This window comes from Polyodon spathula, chromosome 21 (assembly GCF_017654505.1).
Source record: "Polyodon spathula isolate WHYD16114869_AA chromosome 21, ASM1765450v1, whole genome shotgun sequence".
Taxonomy (NCBI): domain Eukaryota; kingdom Metazoa; phylum Chordata; class Actinopteri; order Acipenseriformes; family Polyodontidae; genus Polyodon; species Polyodon spathula.
The window spans coordinates 24,067,978-24,090,310 of record NC_054554.1 but is presented as its reverse complement, the minus strand read 5'-3'; the positions used below and the strand labels follow the sequence as shown (position 1 = coordinate 24,090,310).

Here is a 22,333-nt window from a genome sequence, read left to right as displayed (position 1 = left end):
AAGTGTAGTGCGTTGTAACTCGTCTCTTACAAAAGTGATATTAAACGCGCTTTTTGAAAAAGCTGTATTGAATCTGAGTTCTCTGCAGTGCCTGGTATGTAATATAGGTTTTTTTCGGAAGAAATTCGACTCCTAATATCACATTTCATAGAATGTTTTTGTAAATAAAAACAAAATCATGGGCTTGTGTTGGGGAATTATTACACTTTTTAGAATCTGCAATACTAGTTCCATTTAGATTATTACCGTAGTATAAATATTTTTTACATGCATACTGCATTTAATTTATAAAATATGCCCAGTGCAGTCTCGTTGTTTATGTATAGGTATGCGCTAGCTTGTCTAAAGCCGAAGCAGTTTTTGTACTGTAGCCTCTATACATCTGTTAAAATATAAACACAAGAGAAAGTAAGATGCACGGGAACGATGGTGAAGCAGCAGACGACTCTATTCCTGCCAAGCGGCAATGTGAGCGGCATTCTCCATCTGGAAGCACAGTGAAACCCCGAACAACGCTAGGATGTAGCCGGGAAGAAGATTGCAAAATTGACGTGGTGTGTTTTTATATATATATATATATATAACATTAATGCAGGATATTTGTGTAGCTACAGTGTAGGTTTTGCAGTGAAAAAAAAAAAAAAATCTGGCCTTAGACTGCGGGAAATACTACATCTTAGTTTGCTATACGCTTTACAGAAGCGGTTTCCCCCATTAAGATGAACACTTTGATGTACACTTAACTGTTACTCCTTTTGAGGCTCCTGTACAGTTTCCACATCAAATTTTGTAATTCGTTTCTTTCAAAATGTTCTGGTCATGAAACCTTAGTTTCTAATTAATTATAATAATACATCTTATATCCGCAGTTTATTAATCTTCTTGCCTTTTTCTTTTTGAAATAAATGCATGCATTTCTGAAGTTAATGATTAGTTCCTTTGCGGGGAGGGGAGGCCATGTAATACATTTTTTGCAGACCACAAAAGAATATGGGAGAATTGCAGTTTTGTATTTTGTATATGTAATCAAATAAAATGTCGTCAAAGGTAATGGGCTGACCAGTCCATTTTAAAGAGACACTAGAAAGGCATTGCTAATACAGCTTAAAGCTGGTGTGGCAGGGCATCCTCTGAGCAATGAGCTCACATACCGTGACCTTCTTTTCCACAGTCCATTATACTGCCAGTCCACAATGCTTCCAGTTGGTTGGAGGAATGTCTCCAGTCAGTTCTTGAGCAAGATTTCCATGGGAACATGGAACTGTCTATTTACAATGATGCTAGTAAGGTATGGTCCATATTCCCCTTGCTTTTTTTTTGTGTAATGCATGCATATAAACCCCATATTTCATATATAATGCTAAGTATTTTTTTTTCTTAAATATTGGTTGGTGTTTATAGAGCAAAGTCAAAGACATTTTTACAGATGTCAAACACATTTCTAATCTCCCATTCCTATCCAAAGCTTTAGAGAAAGTGGTGGCTCATCAACTTAACACATTTCTTGTAGCATACAACATCAATGAGAAATTTCAGTCCGGCTTCCGCGACGCTTACAGCACTGAAACAGCCCTCGTTAAAGTTGTAAACGATGTATTGCAATCTTACAATATGGGTTTACTCTCAGTTCTTATGTTACTAGATTTAAGTGCTGCATTTGCCACCATTGGCAAATTCATCGCCTCAATAATCAAATGTTTCGTTCTTATTTGTCAAGTAGATTTCAGTTTGTCAAAACTGAGGAAGACACCTCCATATATCTGCCTTTACTTGGGGTGTTCTGCAAGGTACCATTCTTAGTCCTATTCTTTTCTCAATATATATGTTGCCCTTGGGCTTTTGAGGTAAACTTTGATTGTTACGCTGAAGACACTCAGCTATATTTATCACTTAAACCAGGGGACAACTTAGCTGTAGGCGTGCTGACTAGTTGAATGTCAGACATCAAAAAGTGAATGTCAATATTTTTTTTTAATGCTGAATTCTGATAAAACTGAGATGATGCTTTTGGGACCCTTAAGTTGCCAGAGTAACATAAACTAATCTGACCTAGCTCTTAGTGGCTTCCCCTCTAATCGGAAGTCTAAAATGAGAAATGCAGGCGTTATTTTTGATCAAGGTCTTTCCTTTGAACAACATATCAGTAATGTCACTAAGCTATCCTTTTTTCATTCATGAAATATTGCTAAACTTAGATGTATTTTCTCTGGTATTTCTAGCTGTGCTATTTCACGAGTACAATTTGTACAAAATGCTGCAGCCAGAATTTTAACAAGAACCAAGAGATAAGAACATATCACCCCTGTTTTGGCAGATTTGCACTAGCTTCCTGTTCGTTTCAGGATTGATTTTAAGACCCTGTTCTTGACATGTAAAGTTCTCCATGACCGTGGTCCCCTGTATTTAAAAGAACTCTTGACTCCATATTCTCCTAGTCAGCCTCTTAGATCACAGAGTGCATGCAGCCTTGCTTAACATTCCAAGGATACAGAAAAAAATGCAGGTGGCAGAGCATTCTGTTAGAGCCTCTAAACTGTGGAATGGCTTGCCACCATCTGTGAGGGAGGCTCCCTCTGTTGCTGTAGTTAAAATAAGACTGAAAACTTACTTTTATGACGGAGCGTTCACAGTCCTGTACATTATATTTGTTTTTTATCAGTTGTTTTTAATTATTAACTTATTAACTTATTTATACTTATGTATTTATTACTTTTTTGCATTGTTAAGTATTTTCATTTCTTAATTTCTTAAATATGTTTTTTATTTTATTTTCTCTTTTTCAGCACTTTGAGGCAAAGTTCTGTGAAAGGCGCTGTATTGATTGAAAGGCGCTTGATTGAAATTTCAAATCAATCTTACGCCTGCTCCTTAAATATTTCACACAGAAGTAAGGCGTTTTGAACCTGTGTTACATCATAGACTGGTACTTTAGGTTTTCCAAAGTAACATACTTCATTGTGTCGAAACACCCAGTGACCTACAACATTCTCACTGCCCCACTGTAGCTGCCTACTACAGAACAGGCTTGTCATGATTTACAGTCAAAATCATTTTAAATAGCATTACTGGGGCTAATGAAGTATAACCCCTTTAAAGAAGGTAGCATTAGAGGTCATGTGATTTGACACAGACCGAATATCATTATTTTGGGATGTGCCATACTGAAAGTACAATATTCTGTCCCATATACTAATCCAAGTCACTGTACCCACTACTGGCCCAGTGCCAACCTGCTTAGTTTTCTGATAAAGTGGAATAGCTGTGAAGTACTATAGTTATTTGCACAGTCTTTGCTAACTTTTTAATGTCAATAGTGCTAGTAAGTTGTGATTTTTTTATGTTTATCTGTGCCTGCTTTCATAACATACCTATCGATAGCAGTTCTTAATGTTCTGTGTATTGTACAAACTAATTGTTAGTTATGCTTGCCTTGGAAGAACAGTACAATGTAATGTGTTGTGATGACTATTTGTTTAAAGGTGCAGTACTTTCTGTACTGTGTCTTAATTGACACACCTCCTGATAACACAGATGTACTTTTGTTAATTTATTTATCCTTCATAAAATAATATTTTAGGTTTACTTTCTGTTTAGGTTATTTTCAACTTGGAGAATCTGTTTTTTTTTCTTCTTTTTCTTTTCCAACTTGGAGAATGAAGCTTTTCATCCCTCACATAGTACCAAACCTTGACCATATTGGATCTTTCCGTAGAGACTGAACCAACATTTTGAATTATTAGAAATATACCATTACCTTTATATCTATAAAACAAGACAAATATAATTGCGAAAACAAAGAAAAACATTACAGTACAATAAAACAAGTACACTTTTAAAACATACACATGTTTTGTCACGTGAAGTGGGCATTTTCTAGTTATGAACTGCAGGGTTATGGAATGGGTTAACCAAATAATTACAGTCAATCTCACAGAGGTAGTTAAATGGGCTGCATTTGTTTTTACCTCAGGATGACTCTGGTTCTATTATTGAGAAATGGACACCCAGAATCAAAAAACGAGGAATCGCCATAGTAACCAGCGGACACAATTCCATTCAACCGAAAGGAGGTTAGTGCCTCTCCAGTTTCATCTTCTAATGCCATAACTGTGTCCTGTCAAAAATGAAGCCTTCACAGGCCACAGCAGTGCCAAATAAGCACATTCAAATACTAACACTTGACTTTGAGGTACATTCAATGAAAACGCATTACTGTTCTGTGGTGCAATTCAATCAAGTTTTCCTGAGGGCATGTCTGTGTTCAGTTAGGGACATATTACAATGTTTAGGGGTGTGGTGGGGGCATGTCCTCCCCAGTCTGGAAGTTTTGTTAAATTCCAGGGTTTGTACATTTCTGTAAGACTGTGTTTGATCAATTTACACAACTAACTGCATTAAAGTTCTGAAGCCTTATACAAAGCAGTCTAAATGGAATGATCCTGACTTATGCAATAATAAGCAGCTGTTATTTGTAATTTATGTCAGTAAGCATGTTTTTATTCATAGAGGAACTTTGAATGATCTTTTTAGGATTCATATACTGCACACAAACTGGGCAGCCAGAAGAGTATTAATTCACAGTGACAAGTCTGCAAGGTATTTAAATTATTAAGGAAGATATTAGTAGGTGGACATCAACAGAAAAGTCTGTTTTGCAAAAAGGTTCCCATTTTTCATCACTTTTAAGATTATTACATCTTGGATATGGGAGCCACTGCCAACCAAACTCCTAATATCATCTGTGTCAAAATCAGTCATATTTACTGTCTTGTCTATCTGAAATTTCGAACTAAAATTGATAAAGAAAATGCAGCTTACAATGTTCCTTAACCCTTTAATTAGAGAGCTGCTGTATAAACCATTTGATAAAAAGACAAATCCTGAATTTACTACAACACCTTTTTAATAGCGTGGTCCCTTTTAAATCCCTTTAGGCTTTATTTTGAAAGAAAAAAGAAAAGTCAGCAAATAAAACTACGGCAAGCTACCCGTGCTACAGTGCTCATATAGTGAAAGAATGTTAATAACTTATCAAAGCTTAGAATTTGCACTTGGTAACCATGACAATATGCTCTTTTCACAAAGAAGAGTGGAATACAAAAAGAAAACCTGGCTCAGCAATTGACTTCATGCGAAAAAAAGTTTAGGTTGGATTTCTTTCACCATTTTAATATGCTACTTATTATCGGAACTGTGTTACAGATTAAATGGTTTCCATGGTGATTTTTATTCCACTTCATATACAGATTATGGAGAAGTCGATTTTAATAACATAGCTAGCAGAGGCTAAGTATACATAAGCTTCTGGTGAAACCCAGCACACGTTGGTATAAGAACAACATGCATCTGTAAAAGGAAATTGTAACAATAGTTCAGTGGAAACATCTTTACAAAATAAGTTATTTTTCGGAGCGACAAAATTGCAACCTTACTGAAATGGAAACTTTTTAAAGACCCTAATTAAAATCGCTCAAATAACACAAGCCTGTTGCTTGGCGCTTTAGTGGTGCTTGTTGTAAAGTGCTCCCCCTTTATAACGCTGTAGTTGGGAGCCGTAGATAAGAGACTGTGCTATTTGTGTTTCGCCTTATAACAAGACTACTAGTGTTAGTGTAATGGCATTATGGGGCAAATGGGAGCAGTGGCCATACCGCCTTATAACCTGTTACGCAGTATAAAGGGGAGCACTGTATTTGTAAAAGAACATAACTTTGACCCTTATACTGGCTGTATTTTTTTTAAAGAAAAACAAAATCTTTAGCAAAGCTTCCTAAACCTTAGTAATCCACCCCCAGGTAGTAGGTACCTGAAAGTATTATAACTTCGTGTTTGTGTTTAACCAGAGCAGCAATAGAAAAATCCCACTTCAAGCCAGCTTTGAACCAGTAGATGCATTGACGGTGGACTGCTTTGTAGACACATCATGTGAGTTGGTCATGTTGTAATAAGCCATCATAAAGATGCAAACTGGTCACTGAGTCATTAATAACACAGAAATGCTTACATTTGGACCTCCTGCTGGGCACAGAGCTTTTGTATTAACATTTAGTGATCAAGGACTCTGCCATGTATTGCTCCTACTCTGGAATCTGAGTTGTTGACTGTAAACCAGAAATCTTTGTATGTTTAATGAAAAACATGGAGTTGGTGGTTTCCCAAGTGATGTAAGCACCTTCAAAGCCTCACTTTCATCGTGTTTTTCAACGTCGTATTTTTACAACCTAATATACAACTAATAGGGGCAAAAGCACTTGTTTAGTGTTAACGACAGTAGCTGCGCTGGTTCTGAATTTTATGAAGTCAGTTGCTACCATGTTTGTTTCTAATTATTTCTGTCTTTTTTTATTTAGTTGGTTATGCAAAGAACCAGGCTGTGTCACAAAGCAGAGGAAAGTACTTGTGCTTCCTGGATGCTGTAAGTATTTGTTGAAATTTTGAAACTTTAAATATGGGTAGAAAAAGGGAGCTGCCTTTTATTTTAGCTCATTTTAAGGTCATCTTTTACTTCCAAAGCAATCATCAAACCCCCCCCCCCCAAAAAAAAAAAAGTCGCCTAAACAACACTTGTTGTAATGAACACAACCAGTCCCAAGAATGCTGATTGAGAAAAAAAATGCATTTATTCAGTATACTATATCTCCCTGTTGTGGATATGGTATATAGATAAGTCAGCAGACCTGACCATTTTAAGTTGAATCTGGGACATGTATTTTAGTGCTTTTGTCAGCCTTTTCTGTCTGTTTGTTTCTTATCATTTTTGTGTGCCTTTGTATTAAATTGCACTGACAAAATGTTTCTAAGTGTGCAAAGTTCAGAGGGTTTGTGCCAAACATCACAGATATTCAACAGATACGGCTGTTTGTGCACTGCAAGTGACATCTGTGAAGAGGCTTGCTAAATATTCTGAATGCAACTTAACAGCTTTTGACAGCCGCTCTCTTTGAAGACAACACACCTATCAAAGCTGCATGAGTTGAGATGGACAGATATCGTGTTTGGTGGAGTACCTTTTCATTTGTTTGACATTTAAACATGTAATGGTAGTGGTAAAAGGCATGTTTAACAATGCTGTTGCTTTACAAACATCACTTTTTCTGAGGAGCAGAAGCTATGTTAAAAAGTGTGTATTTTGTACTGTACAAGATTCAATCCACTCATTGACCTGAATTAAAAAGACATATCAAATACTATACAATAGTACTTTTATGTTATTTATAGAGGGGTTACTTTTTCACAGAACAACTTCAACATCTTGAAACAATACACACACCTTAATTAAACAGTTGTAGCAACACATGGGAACATGCAATAAAATAAAATTAAGGTCCTTATGTACCCTTTAAATAGAAAGGAAAAGTAGGTCATTACATCATTAACTAGTTTGTGATGTCATTTGCAACAATGTTAAGAGATTTAAATAGAAATAAATGAGTGTAGTTACCATGACATCAAAAGCCTATAAGTGCCTCTACTGTTTGTACCTTCACTTTCCACGTTGGGAAGTTGGAGCTTTTGAGCAAAAAAAAAAAACACACCCACAAACCTGTACATTAGTTTTATACAAGAAAGCTTGCATTGAATCTCAGTCACACGAGATTTCAGAGAGACTAAGCATGCAGTGCCGTGCCGAGCCACAAGGAGAATAGTGCCTTTGGCACTGAAGGACTTTTTTAGGGAATTTGAAGACCTTATGATGATATCTTAAGGTTTATTTTCCTAAACAAACCCATATTCCCATCATAACAGTCACATAATGTTTGTGTTACACATTCAATTGGGGGGGGAGAGTATCTTGGTGGATTAATAAGTCACCAGAGTTGTGCCATCCCATTTATTAATTAGTTTATTTGGATTCAGAGCATGAGTTAAGGTCATTTTAGTTTTCCAACCAATACAAGTTTAACAGTACTTTTATTATTTTTTTTAAAAGTAAAAAAGATGCACTGTAGTTTGTTAGTTTGAAGTGCCAGAAGTAATTTGGTATACTATCTAAAGACTTCTTTTGAGAGGTAAAACACACAAGCCTTTTCACCCCCCCCCCCCCCCCCCTCCCAGAAATAGCAGGAAAATGGTTCCAATCCCAGAAAACCATTTTGATTTACACATTATTTGTATTCCCAGAGTAGGCCTGGAATTTCCATTACATCCTGTGAGAATCCACTTCCAAAACATAATTAAAAAATGAGAGTCAAGGAGTGTGGTCATTTCACAAGGAGATTTATGGTTCAAACTTAAAACTAAAAAAAAAAAAAAAAAAAAAAAAGTTAAATGCTTTATTACCTTTTCAAACACATGAAAAAGCAATGTTTGTGAGGCATAAGTTTTTTATATGTTTTAATTATTATAAGACAGAATGCTGGCGACAGATAAAAATGCAGTATTAAAGTGTGTTTTAGGATTCTTTTTCTTTATGAAGTAAACCTTTTAGGCAGTATAGGTCACATTTATAAAGGTTTCTCAACTGACATTTGGCTTTGAACATAAACCTTAATTATTACTATTTTTTTTTTAATTGATATGTTTCCTTTCATTTAAAATGCTGCAAATTGCATTTTGGCATCAAGAGGATGTTAAATTAGTGTATATGTGCTTGTGGCTTAAATAAAATGAACTAGTCCATTGCCTTGACTATCCAGTCTTGTGTTAATGCTTCACAGGAACTGGTGTAAGCATTGACTAAGTCGAACTACAAAGCACCAATGGTAGAGTAACATGTTATTTATATTAGCCTAAGCCATGGTGAGTTCTGATCATGGACTGTATTAATCTTCAGTATCTTATCCAGTGTTGATTAAAATAGGCATAGAGCTTGTTATCAGATGTTCATAAAAATGAACCACAGTGGTTAAAGCATAATTTAAAAACTCCTCAAAAGTACTTGTATATGGTGATAATGCAGAGTCTTAGAGCAGCAGGATGTTGGCAATTGTGTGATCATGTAAACAAGCATTGGCCATTTTAATTGACATTTTTTAATCTATTATTTCCTGCTTAGGTTATAACCTGGATAACTAGAAATGGAGAGTTTTGGTTCTGATTTAGTCTTGCATTGCCAAATTAAACTTCACAAAGGTGTATGTAAGAGACACTCTTCTGAAGAGATCCAGTGCCATTGACGACATGACATTCTTTCAGAATTTTAATCTGGTAATATAGTTCACTTTTCTTACTTCATGAAACAGATATAATATTTCCGTATAAAGTTAGAACATAAAAAAGACAAAGTGCCAGCTTGTTTTCTCAAATAACATGGGTCAGTGATTCCGGAAGGCTTCAGGTACCTTTTTAAAAAGCTTTGCGATTTTCAAATTCCCAACCTTAACTCTACCTTTTTTTCAATTAGGCACAGAGCATTGTTATTGCGTTGTTTGCGCAACCTCCATAACTTGTTATTCTTGGCAGACAGGGTCCACATTAACTACCAACCAGTAAAAGAAAGTGCGTGTTAAAGATAAAATACGACCTCTTACAATTGATTAGCCTCAGAAATGAAAAGGCCAGGCTGGCCTGCTTTCTCTCTGTGTTCTTGTTGGTATGCTTTTACAATTTAACCATTTCAATTCTGTTATTTCAGTATCGCATGTTCTACTTTAACTTACAGGTGCTCTGAATTAACCCTTTGTGACTGAAACTGGAGCTGCCTTGTGGCTGGTTTTATGACTGAGCTTCGAGCATGCGTTTTATTTCCAGTTAAAGTGGAGTATTCCCTGTTGATAGCTGATTGAAAGAGGAAAACAGAAATAAATCCAACAATATTATATTGAACACAGAAGCATCTAGAATACCTATTACGCAATATGGGAGCAACAGAACCACTCGGAATGATCATAAACACCATACAATAGCACAGGGAAATGTACAAAAAAAATTTGAAGATATTAACTCTTTAATGGTAGTGGTGGACAGAGGCGGTGGGAGGATGAAACATGTGCTGTCTTAAATCTTTTATTGATGGTCCCTCATCTGAAACTGTGCTCACTGTTGTTTGCAGGACAGTGACCCTCCTCTCCTCCTGTGAGAGGGATCACACACCCTGGCCCTGCTAAACCAGCTAAGTGTTAACTTTAAGAGCTTGCAACCAGCTGGTGGTGGTCATGAAGGTCTAGTTCTTACAAATGAAGGATCCCTTGAAGAATAGCGGAGGAATGCCATGCCACTGGCGGACAGTTTTCAAGTGTGTCTGTTACTCCCCCTGGGGTATCATAAACAACAGAACAAGTCCAAATATTTATTCGAAGCCCCTTTCATTTAGCAGAAAGACGCCTTATTCAACAGATCATGTGCATTGGATTCTGAGAGATCGCTCCACTTATTTTATTTAGTCGTTGTATGCTAAACAAGGAGGGATGTGTCTTCTAACCGGTGCGTTTCCTTTACATCTACCAATAAAATATTCAAAATTCACTAGTTTTTTTTTTTTTTTTTTTTTATCAGAACTGTTTCATCATACAAACATGTAAAGTGTCATCGTACTTTTAAATTAATTTTCTTTACTCTTTACTTTGGCTCTGTAATCTTTCTCTCATATTTTCAGTTTGGCAGGCAAACTAGAATGCACAGCATTAACTGACTTACTCTTTAATGTTGCCTTAAATGTAGTATCCTCATTTTTTTTCTATTTATCAGATCATGACCACCCATGATCTGTGAAGCTGTGTATAGTGCTGATGTTATTTGCACCACCATTACTTTTACTACACCTTCTTAATGTTTCCAAATACCCTCCGTATCTTCTCTCTAAAGTAGTCTTTAAAGATTCACTGCTGTCACAAAGCTTCCTGTTCATATTGCACAGGATTTCATCTGAGGGAGAGGTTGTTTTATCACTGTTAGATCACTACAATGTATTTTCAGACCATGTAAAGGCACGCATCAGGTTTGTTGTACTTGTTCTATATTATGTAGGGTTTTTTTTTTTTTATTTATTTGTATGCGTAATAAAGGATATCCTGTTTGGCAGGCTTAGGTTTAGACCATGTTTAGTTTTTTGTTTTGTTTTTAAACTTTATAATGAAAATGTGTAGTATCTTCTGTGAATGTGAAATAATAAAGCAGCAATAAAGTACATTACATACCATATGTGGCCAAAAATGTATACATAGTTTTATCAACACAAATAAATCACAGGCAAACATAAATGAGTAAAGCAATAACCAAAAGGTTTGTGTACTTGACTTTGTTACTTGTAGCTTTACCCCAGAATTCATGGTTGTATGTTTAAAGTTAAACATGGTAAAAAAAAAAAAAAAAAACACAAACATATAAAAGGTGGTAAGAGAATAAACATAAGTAAAGAGCAAAAAGGGGAAAGAGTAAGGAAATGATTGAGATGGTTTGTTTTAGGACAGGCACGCGTGCCTGCATGCTTCCACCAGCAGGGATAGTTTACAAGTCCACGTGCAGGCCGAGTGCCTGCCTGTGGGAAGGTGATGCAGTTCACAGGCCTACTACTGACAGAAATTATCTGGCCCTGCTTAGGGAGAGGGTGTAGGGTGTTGGAAAGCCTCACTCGGAATACAACAGGTCCTCTTTCTTTCCAACATCTTCCAGTAAACATTGTACTGTTAATTGGCAGGGCTGTGTGCCGCCTAATGGAAAACATGGCTTCTAATTAGCAAATACCTGCACATTTGTATCATGTGTCGTGTCTGTCCTCCCCCACCTCTCGTATAATTTGATCTCTCTTTTGGTGAGGTTGCGGTTTAAGTGGATAAGCAGCTTAGGTGAAAACAGGAGCCTTTTGTTTTAAAGAAGAGGGTTTTGGTTTTATTTTGTGTTAAAAATAAGGTCATAAGTTGTAGGTGTTTCGTTAAATTAAAAGGTGTTTAAAGCTATAGAAGTTAAAGTAATGTCAGGTTACTGTGGGGAGGGGAAAAAAGCTGTCGGGAGCTTGTGGGTTCACCATTCATACAAGACATTTTTAGATAGTTGTAGACATTGATGATGAACTGGAATTACACTGGGACTTAAAATTAAACACAAGAACACATGTAGGTTTTCGTTAGACTGAGGAGTGGAGTCGAGATCCAAATAATCCAGTGCACATCTGTAACTTCTGTTTGTGCATTAGAAAGTGCCAGTATTTAAGGTGGTAAAGTTTGGGACTAGACATAATTTTAGGTTATTAAAACTGAAAATTATTCGAAATCTAAATAACAATTATGTACATCTGTAGGGCTGATCTACACAAAATATGTTCAACTACACAATGATAAAAAGGATCTGATAAAAGACAGTGTTAATACAGACAGTCTAATAAAATAAATGTGCTTTATAATAAATGACTGTGTACTAAACATTTACTGAAAGGAGATTAATGCAAATACTTAGGTACATTAGGTGTAATGTAGATATAAATGCTTTACTGTAATTGGTGTAATCACCACTGCTGATACTGTCTTTCTTCGAAAGCAGTTGTAAAATAACATAATCGACAGTCAGAAAAGCAAATGCATGTTTTTCGCACAGTTGCTATGTTCGTTTCTTAATTTATAGTACTTTGATTAAAAAAAAAAAAAAAAAAAAAAAAAAGTAGTGCAATCATAGCTCAAGTGTTGGCTAATTGATTTCGGCACTGTGTGCTATACAGAGTGCCATTCATAACAAACCGCTGTGTGACACAGCTGCAAGGCTGTGGGTCAGGGTAATCAGGGGGGTTTATTGCAAGCACTGAGATATTCTAACACTGCCCTGTGGTTCTATTGGAGTCTTCTCTGTACAAACAACTGAGTCATGAACAAAAAGAGTGTTCTTGGCGAAATTCTAATTGTTAACATTGGTATGCTATAGGTGAACAAAACTAGAGAAAGTTGTTTTAATTGATTTATCTTTACGTATTAATGGCAGACTAATTGATTGAAGTCCCATTTATTGTAAGGAAGTGTATCCCAGTTTTCACGGAGATGTTAGATTCAGTTTAAAACGTTAAACTTTAACATAATAGTTGACTAAATAAGAATGCCATCATGGGAAGCCCATCCACTAGAGCACTGTCGCTTTTGTATAATTGATGATGTGGACAGTTTTATGTCTACATGGAAAACTGTATATAATACATAGTTGACATTTATATTTGACCTGCAAATTAATGTTTAACACGTGGAAAATGCTTTACCTTTAATCTCCAAAATTTACACTATTAACATTCCTAGTAAAAAAAAAAGTCATTAAAGTTATACTGTTTTGGTCTAATATAGAATTTTGTATCTGTTTATTACTCTGCATATTTAATAGTCTGCAACATGTTGGGCAGTCTTTGAGCAAGGTGAAATTTCTGTAACACATAAAAAGTATTTTCTTTCTCACATGAAACAACACTTTTTTTTTTTTTTTAATAAGTTATATAAAAAAAAAAAAAAATTGTGTGATTCTATCTAGAGTAAGGCATTTCGACAAAGTCTTTCAGAAAGAAGTGTAAATGTGCACTGAATGCATTGTTAATGTTCCAAATCCTGTCGTTCTGGAGCAGGCCCAAGCTTTAGTTAGTACGCTTTCTTATCATATGGTGGACCAGCAGTTCATTATAGACTCATAGCTCCCTATTTCCACACAAGTATGACCTTGAGAAGCTTCAGGTTCTCAAGAATAAAGAGAGCACTCATTATTTCTTGATACCAGTTTTTATCTTTAACTTGGAACGAGTAATCATTAAGGAGGTAGACTCAATTTCAAGAGTCTCTTTGTTTTGGTTTCACTGATAAAGTGTGGAGTAGGCCTTGGGTGCTGAGGCCGTGCTGTAATCCTATACGTAGTCTCCCATGCACTCACATCCTTGCCTGCTGAAACCCAGGCTTCTCACTGGCTGCCTTTAGTCTGTGTTTGTTTTCAGTGTTCCACAGAAAACATAAAGCTGTAGTTTGTTAAACAATTATTATTATTTTTACTTGAAACATTTGTGTTGTAATTGAGTTGTTTTTCATATATATATATATATATATATATATATATATATATATATATATATATATATATAAAATATTGTTTTTCGATTTGTCTTCTCATCGCACAATAAATCCACTTCCTGTGCTTCAGTTTTGAGGGGGGCTACACAGGAAGTTAATTTTTTTTGTGTTCCTGAGCCTCATACACATTCTTTCTGAGCTTCATATATGATTTACAGTGGTGTCTTTATACCTGCTGCACACGGAAAGTCTGAACATGTAAAAATCTAAATTTATTTTCTGTTCGTTGCAGGATGATGTGATGATGCCACAGAGGGTGAAGCTGCAATACGAAGCTTCTCTAGAATGCCCAACTTGTGTAAGTATATATTTCAACTCCAGGTTGATTTTACACATTAGACAAGTCATTTAAATGGCACTGTTGCCATACATATGTTGCTCTTTTTATTTTAAAGCTATAGCATACAGCCCTATTGTGAGAACAAAGTAAACATTAGAGTCTCAATCCCCGCTCATTTTGTCCACATAAAGCATTTGGAATAGTGGTAAATATTGTACATTAAGCATATCAATAACAAAACAGAACATCTAATGACTTTGGACCAATGGCTCTAAAACCCAGATTACAAAAGTAAGTTTGCACTGGTAAAAATATAAAGATCATTAGCTATCTGTGTGTGTGTGTGTGTGTGTGTGTGTGTGTGTGTGTGTGTGTGTGTGTGTGTGTGGTGGGTTTAACCCTTTGTGGTCCTATGTTTGACCAGGTCCGACGTTACAATTTTCCCTTTCTGGTCAAAAAGACGTCAAGTCGTTAGTCGTTTTTTCTCCGGAAAAAGCAGAGAAAACCTTTCAATGGCCGAGAAGGAGCTCGATAGGAGCTCAGAGAAGCTGAAAAAAAGGGCGGATCTGAGCAATACACATAGCCCATGCACCACAGAGATAACACAGACATAAACAAAGAAGATAGCTGCTTCTGCTTCCAGTGCTCAAAGAATATCACGGACATTTGCAGAGCTTTTTGAGATGTTATAGTAATAAAATAATGACATTATTGAGGAGTTTGGTGATAAAACGAGTGATCAGGAGATGATATATCAGTATGCATGACTATGAAATGGTATGTTGTAAATACAGCGAACAAGGGGTAGAGCATGCATAAAATAAACCGCGCGTGTGAAAATAAATTGGACCTGACGCGCCTGACGGGCTGAATAAATGGACCGCAAAGGGTTAAAGAGTGACCTGCGAACCTCATTCTTTTTGTTGCAGCTAGTTTTGTGAAGAAATTATTCAAATCCACTGCCAACTTTGAGAGCTTCCACTGAGGTTTCCACTGATGCTGGTTGCTTCCGAGCCCAGCTGAAGACACTGCTTCTCAGGAAGGAGGTTTTAGTTTTTTTTACAGGGATTCAAACCAAAGTTAGTTTAACCAGAACTGCAGATTTATTAATTTCCAAAAGAAGCAGCTGCAAGGGAGATTTACATTCACTCCCACTTTCCTTCCTTTCCTGTGCTGTCCTCAACAATCATCTATTTATCAACTTGCTCTTTGCAAGGAGTAATATTAGTTTTAACTGTGGGTGTCACACAGCACCAAACTACATTAACACACCGGAGTCGTGTGAAGCCTCCCTGCTCGTGGGTTGTTTAAAAGCTTCCCAGAGGAGAATTTATACATTTCCAAGCATCTCCTTCCTCAGATTGAACCTTAGGACACTAATGCAGCACATCTTGGAGGCATTCCAAAAGCCATTTAGAACAACACAGCATCTCTTCTGGGTAACGTTTATAAACCTTCAGCTTGAAGGTTAGTTCCTGTAGGACTTCTTCTATGTAATTGGTGGGACTCCAAGGACCAAATGTCTGTCTAATCATTTGAAACCCTACCAAGGCAGGCAGCACTGCCGTTGTTTTGCATTGTAATTGCTTTTGCAGAATACACCTTTTATAGACACAGGGACCATTTTTTCTTGAAAGGATATTACAAAACAAGAGTGGGTGGTCTTTAGGATTTCAGTTAAATTAATCCTGGTTTATATATATATATATATATATATATATATATATATATATATAGAGAGAGAGAGAGAGAGAGAGAGAGAGAGAGAGAAGAGGAAGACTGTGTACCAAAATGATCAATAAGAAAAACGAAAAAAGAACAGGATATTTTAGGTACTTAAAAAGGTAGAATAATTGATTATCAGGATGTTTCGGACTATAAGTCCTTCATTGGCTGAATACAAAAAAACAGTACTTTAAGAAGTTGATAAAAAATCAAATTTTTTAAATTATTATTTTTTTTTAATAAATAGCTAATTGAGGCACCTTTAGCAATAATAACCTATTTTAATGAGCTTTTGGCATGATTTTTAAGTGATTTTTTTGCTATTCTTCAAAGTAAAAATGTTTCCATTTCATTCAAATTCCAATGACTTCTCTTATGCACATCCTTCTTCAAATCATACCTAAAGATTCTCAGTCAGCTTTAGATCGTAAGTATGACTAGGCCATTCCAGAACCTTGATTGTATTCTTCTTTAACCATTCTGAAGTAGATTTTGATGTGTCTTTTCGATCATTGTTGTGCTGGAACATCCAGTGGCACTTTAAACCAAGTTTTGTAGTGGAGGGTTTCAGATGATTGGCCAATGTCTTTTGGTATGCTATGGAATCAATTTTTCCATGTATTGGAACTAAATTTCCTGTGCCATTAGAGGAAAAACAGCCCCATAGAAGGATATTACCACCTCCATGCTTGACAGTAGGTATGGTGTTCTTTTCTTTGTACGCCTCACCAGACTTTCTCCAAATGTAACAACTATCAGCATGACCAAATGGCTACATTTTTGTTTCATCACTCCACAAAACCTTCAACTAGAACTTATCTCTATCATTCAAATGCTGTTTTGCAAACTTTAAGTGATTGTCCTTGGGACATTTTCCTAAGGATGGGTTTTTCCTTGGCCTGCGACCATTGAGACCTTCACCATGCAATACTGGACCTGTGGTTGAAATGGAAACCCCAGTCGCACTTGCAGTCAATTCACTTTGAATATCTTTGGCAGTCAATCTCGGATTGTTATTAACCTTCCTTACAATTCTTCTACTTGGTGTTAGTGAAAGAACTTTCTTTCTTCCAGACTGAGGGAGTGTTGTACTTCTTAATAATAGAAACAGTAATATAAATAGTTGAAATTGGGATACTCAACTGCTAGGAAATATTTTATGACTTTAAGATAGCTCTTTACTTTTTCCCATATTGACTTATTGGTAATCATATGCCTAACCCTTTTGTACTCTCTAAGACTGTTCACCGGTGTAGAAATGCTGCTCTCCTAAAGGGTTTGTATTGTGTACTCTGGTTCCAGTCAGACATCTTCTTTTCAATCTGCCAAAGTGTTGATATAGAAGCAGCTGAATTTCATAAACTTTATCCTTCTAGACATAATGTTTCTGTAATGGCTGGATTTTTTTTTTTTTTTTTTTTAGCGATAAGAATGACAATTGTAAAATAAAAATAACTGACTCTTCCGGTTTTAAATCTTTTATTACACTTCTTAGCAATACCTCTTAAAAATGACACTGTTTAGGGAAGGGGCCTTGAATGGTGTCAAACTCCCAGAGCCCAATGCAGAGGATGTGAAGTGGTGCAGTTTTCCCACCGTTTGAATAAACAAATAAAGGAGACTATAAGGATCCCAAGTAATCCATTCTCAAATGACCTTCAGAGCCAATAACAAATAGGATTTAGGAGCGTCCTCCTTGCCCACCCATGAGCTGCAAATGGTTTTGAAATGACTGGTCAATTTACAAAAATACACATAAAGCTTACACAGGTTTACAGTAGAAAACTAAAACAAAATAGACGGTGAAACCCATTGTACGGGTTATAAAAAGCTTATCACAAAGTAGTTTTCAAGACCACACATGTCCCTTGTAAGTCTAATGCAAATATTAAGTAAGACCGCTGTAAAGCCATAGGCAGTCGACTTTAAATTAACCCTCTTTGACAGCTCTTTAGTCAGTCCTAACAGCTTTAAGAAACAGCTGCTATTTGTAAGCATTGTACTGGCTTTTCAGTGTGTGAGAATTAATGTGTCAGAATTATCTTATTCTTTACAGCACATATGGCATTTATTTATTTTTTAAATGTGAAATAACTTGCATGGTAAAGCTCAATATATGCGTAACGTAAGAATTTGAAAAACTGCGTTTTATATATATATATATATATATATATATATATATATATATATATATATATATTGCTGCACGATACAAGCTGATATCCATTCTGTGAGAGTTAATTACTATTTTGTGTTGTATTCCTTGCAAATATAAAAATAGACTCCCCATACCATTCGTTACCCGTGTCTTAACCGTTTTGTCGTAGTTAATGCATTGCTAATACCTGTGTTTAAACCTTTTACAATCTCCTAGTCTGCACACCTACTGTCTTTAATAGCAAGAAGATAGGGCTAGTAAGTGTGTGTGTGTGTGTGTGTTGGGGGGGGGGGGGGGGGTTTGAACTGCTTACGTATTGCAACTTTTGTCTTGACAATGTGTTATACTGATGCAAAGCCATGATGAATTTTATTGTTTACATTCACTCTGAGATTTCGTAAAGCAAGTAAGTGCAGTAATTTGGTTTTAAACGCCTGATTGATACTGTTATGTGCGTAATACAAAAAGTAGGAGATTTATTTGGCACCAGAAAACAGATGCGTAAACATAGAAGAAACTTGGTAGGGTAAACACATTGTCTGTGCTTGGGATTTGATGTCGTTGAAAGAACAGTGTTTTAAATGTGTGTGTATAGAATTGCGCAAACATTATTTTAAGACTGAAAGGTTAGCAATTTTTACTCAGATTATAAGTTTTCCAGCAAGAGAGACTACCCCCCTTGCTAATTCTCTAGTATATATAAGATTTTCTCTAATAAATAAACGTTTTACATGAGATAAAACACTTCTTATTCTACAAAGGGTTAATGACCTTAAGATTTAAATTTTGCTGCACTGGGATTCTTGTGCTATTTATTAAAGCACAAAGGGACCCTTCAGGGGAACAGCTAAGTAAATTAAGTATGAGTCCATCAGGTTGTCATTCATCCAAATGGTGTTAACTAAGTCAAGCTGGTCTTGTGCACAAGCACAGTGCAGCCATAGGTCAAGGCAAACAAGGTCGCAGCATCTGGAGATGTTATAGGAACTGCTTCAGCTTTGATACTTTTAATTGGTACATCCATTTCCTCATAAAATAGTTCTGTCGTGATGCTGTCTTTTTGCGTTTGGTATCCATTATTGGACCCTCCCAGAATTTCTATACTAATTTGTGTTTTGGGGGGATTTCAAAGCACATTCTTGAATTTATAGCCGTCTTGTATGTAATGAGCCAACCCAAATACAAAACCGGCTACACACAGCTTTTAATTCAAAGATGGGGAAGTGTGCTGCTTTTCTTTCATTGTCAGCCACATCTGTGGGTGAGCTGAGCTTGCAGGGCTGCATGATGTGGTCGGCACTTTATATCTAAATGTGGCTTTGTAGGGTATGTGGATGTGCAGTTAGCGAAGTTGAAAACACTGTTTTTCAGTCTTAAGTTCTGAACAGTAGTATTCTTTTCTCATAGAAGGGTCCAACACAATTCTACTGTAGAGTGACTTTTTTGGGGGATATGTCACTATTATTTATCTCCCATGAAACATATCTTGTGCCACTTTAAAAAAAGCAAATATAAGCTTTATTGCACTAATATAAGTGCAAAACAGTATCATGAAATCATATCCAAATCTCCAAATGTCTTACATGTTGATTGTTTCACACTAAACCAGTACTCAAGCCAAAAGATGAATACAGTCTCTGGTGCTCTGTGAACCATGTGGTAATTGGCCATTATGTCATACATGTGGCAGGGTTCTGGTTTGAAGTAGTGTGGAGATATCATACAAGTCTCCCCCAGTGGAGAGATGACAAATCAAAATTACAGTGGAGGTTTTTGTTTTGTTCCCCATTGTAACATATACATGAACTATCAGTGGAAAGACCAATTTTAAAGCTTATGATTCTGCCCAGGTTTGTTTTTGAAATAGTCCACAATTTATGCCCCCCCTTGTTTTTTTACATAGAAATAATATTGTGATCAACTCTTTTACTCAAACAATTACACCGTTTTTGAGTTCCAGATCACTTTATTTATTTATACCAGAACCCTGCTGCATGCAAGGTATTATTGGCAACTGGAAAATAATTAATACTTCATAATGGCCTGCTATTAGCGGGGATCATAAAAGGAAGCAATAAGAGGGTTCAGAATGCAAGCCCACATCATGACAACAACGACAAAATGCGCTGAATGAAGCAGTAGAGCAATTGCTTACCAGGATGGTGGAAAGGTTATTAACAGAGAGGCTGGGGGTTACTGGCTTCTACTGGCTACACAAACTCCCCATAGTAGCTGCAGATGAAATGGTCTAATGCTTTCAAATGTTAAAGTAGAAACAGCTGTTCTTTGTAAGGTTTTTTTTTTTAAACAGGCATTTTCATGTTATATACCTAAAAGAAGATTTTTATACTATCTGGTTAGTTCATTTTTTAAAGCTATTTCACCATTCGCAAGTGGAGACAGAATTGAATCTGAAAATGCTCCTTAAGTAACTGGTTGAGTCTTAGCTGCAGTACAGGCATGTTATTTTTGTGTATTGTGTATTATGTAATTTCTCATGTGACATTTAATTCTGGATTGGGTGAATGCTTTGAGACAATTGCGAAAGGCAGTATGTAAAATATTGTTACTGTCATTGTAATGATATGTTAGAAAACCATAAATCAGACATGTATGGAGAAGAAAAGGGTACTGCATGTTAAAGCAAGCAATTCCCAGGAAAGAGCCCTGGCTACTGTTTTCCCATTGTTAAAATTAAATGGAAATGATGCCTTTGCAAGAATATTGAATAAATCACTAGGCCCTGCAGGTCTTGGCAATAGCAGCTAGTTGTCATCACAAAACAGCAAGCATTAGTTAACATAACAACGTAAAGAGCAAATTGCATTTCTGGGTTCAATTTAGCAAAGATGTAATTATGCTAACCAGCTCATGTGAGGAGTTGGCAGCAACGTTCCAAACTTAGCAGTAAATTACTAGGCGATGAAGGTGTTTGCTTTGTTGACTATTTTTATGAAGTGCCCTGGGTTTCACTGGATATTGTGTGAAAAGAATATGCTTGGCCACCGCTGTGTTAATTATAAAACTGTAAATTCCTTAATAAATACTGTAATACACTGAGCCTAGATATTTAATAAGATCTGTTTAATGCACAGTGCGGTGAATATGCTTGTGTGTTAGGGCTCTGTACCTACAGCTATTTATTGTATTGCTTTATTTATTTAAATCCTTTTTCAAGTCAGCAAGGTCATCCACAGGTCACACAGCCAGTAAAGTTGTTACAATTGAAAGCATTGACGTCAAACTAGACATACCGATATGTGGACTTGAGTGCTGGGAAGTTAAAAGTCTTTGCAGGGGAAAGCAGACTGCTGCTAAACCACATTAACACATTTTCCCTTTTTTGGTGATTTTGAAAGGGGAGGGGAATGGCAATGGCTACTGTCAGGGATGGTGCGTAGCGGTTCTTTGTCAAACACTGCTAATTGTGCAGTGATTTTGTGATGTCCCTCCACAGTGTAGAGCTATAAAGCTAGCATGATATTACTTTATGACAGTTACAGGAAGAATGCTGTTCAGTAATGGTCTGGGTAGTTTCTTGCTGTAATTGTTATAATTCTTATCTACAACTTAATCAGAATTTTAAGGTAAAAAACTAAGTAGACAAACATTTGGGTACAGAGAATTAGTCTTAAGTAGCCTTTTCTAATCCTTTCATTCTCAGGATTTTCGGGTTTGAAGCCAAAACGTGTATGATAACATGGTGATGTAAACGATCTCCTGTAACCACGTTGTGCTGCAAAATATGTTTTGCTGTGATTTCCGATGCTCATTTCAGTTACTGCAAAACCTCACGCTACACTGGGATTCTCTACTTGTCATGTTTATTTGTGGGTTCCCTTATTAATGTATCCCCTCAAGAAACACACAAAACACTGCTGCCCTGTAATAAAAGATTGCAGACAGACTCCAGTCAAGCAGTCCTTATGTAGTCATTCTGCGGTGATGCACACGCCACTTTCTGTGGCTGCATGATGTTGCCTTCCAATGATGTCTGTCACTATACATTCATATGCCAGTGCTGTGCTATATGATTAAGTGGGGCGTGGTCATGCCTGAACTATTTTAATCCCTGCACTCCCTGTGCATTATTTTAAACAATTCGAATGAGCTGCCGCTGAGTGGAAGTGACAGGGACGTGTTGTGTTGTATTTCTCTATTCCTAATCTTAGCAGAAGACAAGAGGAGTTATAGAGGTAACACAACATA

General features: G+C 36.3%; 1 protein-coding gene and 1 long non-coding RNA gene across 5 annotated transcripts in view; both read left to right on the top strand.

The window, feature by feature from the left end:
- b3gntl1 (UDP-GlcNAc:betaGal beta-1,3-N-acetylglucosaminyltransferase-like 1) overlaps nt 1–22,333 on the top strand; it is a 112,806-nt gene continuing 90,473 nt past the window's right edge. The window contains exons 1-5 of one of the 4 annotated variants that reach the window (XM_041221256.1): nt 1–554; nt 1,172–1,288; nt 3,971–4,070; nt 6,351–6,415; nt 14,194–14,259. In XM_041221256.1, the coding sequence (XP_041077190.1) occupies nt 414–554; nt 1,172–1,288; nt 3,971–4,070; nt 6,351–6,415; nt 14,194–14,259 (489 nt within the window). In that variant the 5' untranslated portion in view covers nt 1–413. Of the gene's footprint in view, nt 555–1,171; nt 1,289–2,788; nt 4,071–5,843; nt 5,926–6,350; nt 6,416–14,193; nt 14,260–22,333 lie in introns of those variants that run through there. The other 3 variants (XM_041221257.1, XM_041221258.1, XM_041221260.1) reach the window with 3 other exon arrangements.
- Nucleotides 8,087–10,404, top strand: LOC121296082. The gene is made up of 2 exons (XR_005947016.1): nt 8,087–9,147; nt 9,992–10,404. It is a non-coding gene; the product is annotated as an uncharacterized LOC121296082 (long non-coding RNA).